This window comes from Silene latifolia, chromosome Y (genome assembly GCF_048544455.1).
Source record: "Silene latifolia isolate original U9 population chromosome Y, ASM4854445v1, whole genome shotgun sequence".
Classification (NCBI taxonomy): domain Eukaryota; kingdom Viridiplantae; phylum Streptophyta; class Magnoliopsida; order Caryophyllales; family Caryophyllaceae; genus Silene; species Silene latifolia.
This window is the reverse complement of record NC_133538.1, coordinates 359,041,773-359,050,727: the sequence shown is the minus strand read 5'-3', so window position 1 is coordinate 359,050,727 and position 8,955 is coordinate 359,041,773. Positions and strand designations below refer to the sequence as shown.

Below are 8,955 nucleotides of genomic sequence, written 5' to 3'. Positions count from 1 at the left end.
CCAGGGAGTAGGGTGTCTGGCCAGTTGATGTTTTAGGTGTAGTTATGTCAGCCCATAAGACTAGAGGGAGTTCTTCACCCCATCTGCCTTTTCTTTGCTTTAGCTTCTTTTTTAGGCAACTAATCACTACTCTGTTGCTTGACTCGGCCTGACCGTTTACTTTTGGATAGCCAGGTGTAGAGGTCACCAGGTTGATGTTCCATTTTGCACAGATGGCCATTGTTCTCTTTCCCACAATTTGTGTGCCATTGTCATAAACTATTTCCGAGGGGATGCCATAACGACATATGATATTTCTGTTGATAAATGATATGACATCCTTCTCTTTGACTTGCCTGTATGAATCATCTTCTATCCACTTGGAAAAGTAGTCAGTCATAGCCAATATATAAACTTTTTGCCCAGGGGCTTGTGGTAACTTGCCTACAATATCCATCCCCCACTTCATAGATGGCCACGGGGCTGAGATGGAATGTGGAAGTTCAGACGGCTGGTGAATGAACGGAGAGTGAAGCTGGCACGCCTCACATTTCGAGCTGTACGCTAGGTGTTGGGCCTGATATTTTCGCACTATATTCAGGATACACTTTTATCCTGGCTTGATAATCAGGACAGAAACGTCAGGCTAAATCAAGGCTGGCACCAGGCAGGAGAGGGCAACGGTCAAATAAGAGAATAATATTTTGTTGAGTCAACTATAATTATGGAGAATATTCCAGCTTTAATACACCAATTAAGAGGCAATTATGGAGAAGATTATGTCATAAAGGCCAAGCCTTAATCCGGGTAATGTAGAGCATTGAAGGTGCAATTAATGCCGTCATTAAGAGGAAATATTACACCTTAATTGTGAAGATTATTCATCAAACACGAAGACTACTATATAAGGAGGAACCAAGACCATTCCAAGGGACAAGCTAGCACTTTACAAGCAATACAATCACAATACTTAGATAAAATACTCTGTATTGTACCTATTTATGTTACTATTCTCCATATACATAATGAAATGTCTCCTAGTTTGGTGCCCGTTGTTTTTTTCCTAATTAAAGGGTTTTCCACGTACAAAATCCATTGTCTTACTCATTTATTTTCTTTAATTTATTTTAGTTACATTGTATCCTGCCCTGCAGTCTTAAACAAGGTAAACGAGCTAGTTAACCCAGCAACAAACTCTAGCATAGCCTGGTTCAGCTTTGTGCAGAATCCAACCAAAACAATTGTCGCCCACCGTGGGGCATCTAGCTTATTAATATCTTTTTCCCTTTCACAAAAAAATATCCAAAAAACAAAGAAAAGAGCAAAAACATGTCTCAATCAACCATAGAAGAACAATTGACTACTGCATTAAAAAAAGTAGCAGAGTCAGAGGCTGAAATCTTGTAACTAAAAGAATATGAGTTAGCCTTGAAATAAAAATTATAGAAATCAAAGGGATCAGGCTCCAAAATCCAGCCAGGATCCCCATTCTCATTGATTATGACGCACTGTGATTTCTCAAGTTTTGGGAGTCCAAATGGTGTCAAAAACGTGATCAAAGTTGATGAAGAGACCCCCAAAGATGATAAAGCTAGTGAAACAGGAGCAGCCATCATGATGACAATAGTCCAGGAAATCAAGAAGGTCAATGAAAATTTCGAAAAAAAAATACCTGGAGTCCCTGCCAGCATGGAGGAAGCTGCCCCTGAAAGCTATGTTGACTCCCCTTTTATAGACGAGATAGCTAAAGTAGATCTTCCTAAGAAATTTGTTATTCCATTTATGAGGACCTATGATGGGACCTCGGATCCAATATACCACGTGGTCTTCTATAAGCAAAAAAATTTGGCTGCATCTATTCCCAGCGAATTTAGGCAGGCTTGCATGTGCAAAGAATTTGGAACAGCACTGGCCGGTCCTGCACTACAGTGGTATATCAACCTGCCAAATGGAAGTATCAGGTCCTTTGCTGACCTAATCAACACATTTAACCAGTAGTTCGCAAGTAGCAGGGAGTTGGAGAAACGTTTCAGTGACCTGTACAGGATTACCCAGAAACCAGATAAGACCCTCAGAGTCTTCCTTGCTAGATTCAACAAGGAGAAAGTGTCAATTCCAGGTGTGACGTTGGTACAGCAGTGGAAGTATTCAGGCAAGGGTTACTACCTAATAGTGATCTTTATGGTGGGCTGACCATGTACCCCTGTCATTCCTTCGAAGATGTCCAGGCAAAGACACTTGTCTATATCAGCCTAGAGGAAGACAAGAGTTACAAGGTTGGAGGACCCTGCAAATGAAAAGATTATGATAAGCCGAACAAGAGAAGCACCAGTAGGGGAAATAACTACAGAAGTGGTCCATATATGCTTGATCAGTCAGAAGTCAACCTAGCGCAAGAACAGCAAGGTAAGGCTAAAGTTCATCCACCTATCTCTAAACATAACTTCTGCGTTGACATTGCAGGTTTGATCCAACGACTAGAGAACATAGGACCAGTGGTCAGGTGGCGCAGAAAGTCAGACAACCCTAATCCAAGGAAGTACCATACCAAGTGGTGTGAATTTCACATGGATATAGGGCATACAATAGAGGATTGGTTCACTCTCAGGAAAGAAGTAGCCTACCTGTTAAAGGCAGGATAACTTAAAGATCTGATCAAAGCCAGAGGCAGGAATGAATATCCTGGCAAGGTCAACCTAGAGCAGAAGCAGGAACGCAATCTCCCTCCACCGCCTCTACTCTATGAAGTAAAATTCATAAATGGCGGATTAATGATTTGTGGCCTCACCAGTTCAACGGCAAAGAAGATAGCCATGACTCCTTAAAATAAGTCACCCTACAAGCCCGAGAATATACCGCCTATCACATTAAATGACTGTGATCTGATGGGCATCCCTGACTTACATCATGATGGCCTGGTGATCTCCATGCATGTTGGGATTGCAAATGTAAGTAGAATCTTGCTAGACAGAGGCAGCTCAGTTTATCTGATCATGTTAGACGTACTTAAAGCCATGAAGATCAGCGAGGACCAAATCACCAAGAAGTCTAGTGTCTTGGTGGGGTTCAGCGGTGAGATAAAGAATACATTAGGAGAGATCTCTCTCCCTAACCATGCTGAAGATATTGCATCTTATGAAAGACTTGGAGTTCTAGACTGCCTATCCTCCTACATTGTCATTCTGGGCAGACCCTGGATTCACAATGTCAAGGTTGTCCCATCTACTTATCATTAATGTATTAAGATACCGACAGACTGGGGAGTGGCAACCATTAAAGGTGAGAATAAGTCGGCTTAGGAATTGTATACAGAAGCCCTAAAGTCATCCAAAGCAGGTAAGTCCCTTGCATAACAATTACCATACCCTGCCAGGAGCACATATGAAGCACCACCCAAGATGGAAACAGACCAGGTAATCCTCAACCCTGAGTATCCTGACAAGTATGTACTAGTTGGCTCTGACGCTCCTGATTCAGTATGGCCTAAATTAGTGAGTTTTCTTAAAAATAAATCTTCCTGTTTTGCTTGGTCTCATTTTGATATGACTAGAATTAGTGCTGAAATTATAACCCATAAACTCAATATTAACACATCTTTTAAGCCTCTAAAACAGAAAAGACAAAAGTTGCAGCAAAAAGAAACGCCATTATCAATGATGAAGTTGACAAGCTCCTAGACATGGGCATGATCGGGGAACTGTACCCTGAATGGCTTGCAAACGTGGTGATCGTCCAGAAAAAGAATGGCAAATGGAGAGTTTGTGTGGATTACACTAACCTGAGCAAAGCCTGCCCTAAAGATCCATTTCCTCTTCCATATATTGACGCCATGGTAGATGCAATGGCAGGACATGAGATGCTCACATTTATGGACTGGTCGGACTATCGTTTTCGGTTACTTGTCGTTAGGAGCACCTAGACCAAAACAATATTTATAGCTTCACAAACTACTCTACTATTAGTAAAGGGGTAAGTAAAGGTCGGATCCCAAGGGACGGGTATTGATGTAGGATTTTCGATTGCAAGTAGTGGTGTCTAAGGGTGTCACAATTTGGGTTGAGATAAGAAGATCACTAAACTAAATAACAATGTAAATAAACAAGCAAGATGATTAAAATAAGATGTAAACAATTGATTAAAAGCACTAGGGTGTCATGGGTTCATAGGAGATTCATAGGAATTGATCATACAAACATATTCTCAAATTATAAGCAAGCAATTATTGTTCTGATAGGATCGAGTTAGTTTATATCTTACAATCCTAGGAATGTTTGGGTCCCGGAGCCGAATCGATTAGATTGTACAACACCTACAAGTCGACTTAATCCTCCCTACTCAACTATATGCATGGTCTAATGAGACTCGAGTTGGTTTATGTATTACAAGTCTCATTGAAAAGGTAAGTGATGGGTAAAAAATGCAACGATTCATAGGCTCGCATTTCATCAAACATAACATGTGCATAAGTTGAGATCACAACAAGCAAGCAAATAAATTATGTGAACATATTAGATTAAGCATGAATCATCCCCCATGTTGGTTTCCCCTAATTCCCCATTAACCCTAGCTAAGGAAACTACTCACTCATTATCAAGTTTAACATGATAACAAGGTTGTCAAACATATTAACAAAGCAAAACATGATGAATGGATGGAAAAGGATTAACAATAATTAAAACAAGGGTTAAGAGAATTATACCTAATGATGATTCCAAAATAATAAACAAAGAATAATAGAAGTACTTGATGATTGATGGAAGGTTGTCAATCTCCCAATGATACCCAATAATCTTCAATTACCCAAAATAAATGATGAACAATTGAGAAATTAAGGAAATGAGATATGTATTACTGCTTATTTAAATGTTGATTACAAGATTAAAATGAGATTAGGAAGAACATAAATAATAGTAAGGATTGATGATAATCTAATTAGTACAATGGGGTATTTATAGTGAGGATTAGGTACATAAATTAAGGTTAATAAGGGCTTAAATGACGATTAAGACCCTTAAGAAAAGTTGAGGAAATGCTCCTCTCGAAGGAAGATGCGAGTCTCATTTTTGCTAGTCTTTCAGAAATATGCGCATCCTGAGCGGAACAAGGAAGAGACGTGCTATACTGGGCAGGAATCAGAGCGGCCAAAGGGTCGGGACGAGCGGATTTTGGTGGTAAAGGACGAGCGGGCAGTGTGGTGGGACGCTCGGATTGTGGAGGTCTTGGACGAGTGTCCCGAGGCTGCGACGGGCGGATTGTAGTCTAGCAAGATTCTTCCTCTTTTCTTCTTTTCTTCTTCCAACAATCCTCAAGGATCTTGTCGGTGATGCAAGGATCTGGATGTGATCAATATTTGAGCATATTTAGTCCCCGAATAAGCCTCGTTCCTATGCTTTTTAGTGCATAATTGGGTCATTTACTAGCTTTAGTCCTTTGTTTTGCATATTCTTTGAGGTTTTGTTTCCTTGGTAGGAGAGGAGTGCAAACCTTTCATTTTCATGGCAAAATAGAGCTGAATTGATCGAATCTAATGACCAAGCATCAAAGAGAAGACAAGACTTGAAGGCCTTTGTACATAATTTAGTAGATGGGCAATGATGAAAAAGATCCTTGCATCCCCGACAAAATCTCGGAGGATTGTTGAAAGAAGAAAAGAAGAAATGGATGCTGAGCTAAGATAGACTCGTCTCACCCCTCGAAACGCCCGTCCAGAAGCTCCCCAGGCCGCTCGTCCAAGCTTCCAGGCCGCTCGTCCAGAAGCTCCCCAATCCGCCCGTCCCGACCCTTGGACGCTCGGATTGTCCTCCGGAGAAACACGCTGCCTTCTTTCTTCATTCGAGATGCGCATATTTTTGAAATACTAGCTAAAAGGAGACCCACATCTTTTCTTGAGAGGAGCGATTCCTCAAGGACTTAATCGCCATTTAAGCCCTTAGTAACCCTAATTTGTGCACCTAATCCCCACAATAAATACCCCATTAGTCTAATTAGATTATCATGTTCTTCTTATCAATCTTTAGTGTAGTTTATATTATTCTAATCTCTCTTTAATCTTGTAATCAACTTCTAATCAAGTATTAATTCAAATCTCATTTCCTTAATTTCTCTATTGTTCATCTTTTATTTTGGGTAATTGAAGATTATTTGGGTTTATTGGGAGATTGACAACCTTCCATCAATCATCAAATACTTCTATTATTCTTTGCATTATTATTTTGGAATCATCATTAGGTATAATTCTCTTAATCCCTTTTTAATTATTGTTAATCAACTTCATTTATTCATCATGTTTTGCTTTGTTAATATGATTGACAACCTTGTTAACATGTTAAACTTGATAATGAGTGAGTAGTTTCCTTAACTAGGGTTAATGAGGAATTAGGGGAAACCAACATGGGGGATGATTCATGCTTAATTTAATATGTTTTCATAATTTATTTGCTTGCTTCTTGTGATCTCAACTTATGCACATGTTATGTTTGATGAAATGCGAGCCTATAAATCGTTGCATTTTTTACCCATCACTTACCTTTTCAATGAGACTTGTAATACATAAACCAACTCGAGTCTCATTAGACCATGCATATAGTAGAGTAGGGAGGATTAAGTCGACTTGTAGGTGTTGTACAATCTAATCGATTCGGCTCCGGGACCCAAACCTTCCTAGGACTGTAAGATATAAACCAACTCGATCCTATCACAACAATAATTGCTTGCTTATAATTTGAGAATATGTTTGTATGATCAATTCCCATGAATCCCCTATGAACCCATGACACCCTAGTACTTTTAATCAATTGTTTACATCTCATTTTAGTCATCTTGCTTGTTTACTTTTATTGTTATTTAGTTTACTCACCTTCTTATCTCAACCCAAATTGTGACACCCCTAGACACCACTACTTGCAATCGAAAATCCTACATCAATACCCCTCCCTTGTGATTCGACCTTTACTTACCTCTTTACTAGTAGTAGAGTTGTTTGTGGAGTTATAAATTTTGTTTTGGTCTAGGTGCTCCTAACGACAAGTAACCGAAATCAATCACACAACCACCCCACAATGCCTAAGTTTTCATCACATTCTGTACCAACCGAGGAGAACCTACCCAATGGTACTCCCACACCACAACACTTAACCGGAAATTTCATTTCAAAATCCGCATTTATCCAATTAGTCGAAAGAAGCCAATTTGGGGGGATGCCTAGTGAAGACCCTCATTCCCACATGGAGACTTTTTGTGACTATTGTGATGCGATTTCACAAACCGGAGTGACTCAAGACCAAATTCGATGGGTCTTATTTCCTTTTTCTCAAATTGGTACCGCGAAACAATGGTTGAAGAGCCTTGATTGAATTGACTTTTGGAAGAAGTTGGCTCTAGCTTTCTACAAAAAAATCTACCATCCGGAAAAGACTAACATGCTAAGAGCTCAATTACGGGTTTTAAGCAAAGGGACGAAAAATCTTTGTATGAAGCTTGGGAGCAATTCAAAGGAATTTGTCGCTCATGTCCTCATCATGGACTTAGCGAGTGGTTCTTGGTAAAACAGTTTTGGAATGGTCTTTATGAAGACTCAAGAAACATTCTCAACATGGGATCAAATGGTATGTTCACCGAAGTTGACGATAATCAAACTTGGAACAAGATTGAGGAAATGGCGGTCCATAATTCACAATAGAGTAGACCTCGCAAAGCTACTAGAGGAGAAAAGCATGAAGTGGACTCTATTACTCAATTGGGTGCTCAACTTAGTGCTCATATTGATATCATCAACTTGAAGTTTGAAAAAGCTATGGCTAAGCTTGAAGAAGCCTCAAAATCACCAAAGCATCATGTTAATGCCATGGTGGCATCTTCATCAATCCAAAGTGGGATATGTGAGAATTGTGGAACTTTGGGACATGACCAAAGTGAATCTAGGAAACAAATGAGCAAGTGAATGATTTTCAAGCATACAAAAGTGGTACCCCTTATTCCAACTATTACAATGAAAACACCAAATTCCACCCAAATCTCTCATACAAAAGCCAAAATGTTCAAAACCCTCAACCAACATACACCTCACCTCCCATGAGAAACCAAAATCAAAGACCCTTTTTTAACCAAAACCAAGGTTATCAAAATCAAACTCCATACAATCAACAAAGTGACCAAGGTTTTGATGTTCAAAAAGCGGTCCTCCAAATGCAAAAGAATCAGCAAGAAATTTACACTCAAATGCAAAAAGATATCCAAGCAAAAGACATCACCATCAACAACATCCTAGCCCACAGAAAAACGTTGGAAACTCAAATGACCCAACTAGCATCTTAAAGCTCTCAAAGACAAAAGGGGCAATTACCACCTCAAAGTAATCCCCCAAGACATGAAACGGTTAGTGCCATTCATTTGAGGAGTGGTACAAGATATGAAGGACCAAAGAATCAAGTTAAGGATAAAGTTGTGGAAGCTAGTGACAAGGAAAGAGTTGTGCAAAACTCTAGGGAAGAACAACCCACCAATCAAGAAGTTTCATATAAAAGTGAAGAAAAGGCCAAAGAGAGGGAGCCCATTGTGATTAGACTTCCATTCCCGAGTCGTCAAGCTAAGCCTCAGTTTGATGACCAACTTGGAAAATTCATGGAAATTGTAAAGAATTTGGAAGTCTCGATTCCCTTCACGGAATTGATCAATCACGTTCCGGCCTATGCGAAGTACATGAAGGACATCCTTACGAAGAAGAAATCAATCCAGAATCTTGAGATTATTGCCTTCACTAAGGTGAGTAGCGCCATCCTTCAAGCGAGTTCACCTCCAAAATTCAAGGATTTGGGAAGTTTCTCCATTCCATGCACTATTGGTGACACTACAATCAACAAAGCTTTATGTGACCTTGGGGCAAGTGTTAGTGTCATGCCATATTCGGTTAGCAAGAGGCTAGGAATTGGAGAACTCAAATGTACCAACATCACGCTTCAAATAGCGGATAAATAAACA

The 8,955-nt window shown here is 39.7% G+C and overlaps 1 protein-coding gene and 1 non-coding gene across 2 annotated transcripts; one reads left to right on the top strand and one right to left on the bottom strand.

Moving 5' to 3' along the window:
- Positions 1-2,864: 2,864 nt before the first annotated feature.
- LOC141631699 (uncharacterized) lies at positions 2,865-3,215 on the top strand. Its single transcript, XM_074444335.1, has one exon. It carries the CDS (start codon positions 2,865-2,867, stop codon positions 3,213-3,215), a length of 351 nt encoding a protein of 116 aa, XP_074300436.1.
- Positions 3,216-7,397: 4,182 nt separating this feature from the next.
- Positions 7,398-7,503, bottom strand: LOC141635445 (small nucleolar RNA R71). The gene has a single exon (XR_012540136.1). It is a non-coding gene; the product is annotated as a small nucleolar RNA R71 (small nucleolar RNA).
- Positions 7,504-8,955: the final 1,452 nt, after the last annotated feature.

Bases quoted from the DNA above. Each gene is read 5' to 3' on its own strand.
- LOC141631699 (XM_074444335.1), top strand. From the start codon at position 2,865: ATGGGCATCCCTGACTTACATCATGATGGCCTGGTGATCTCCATGCAT.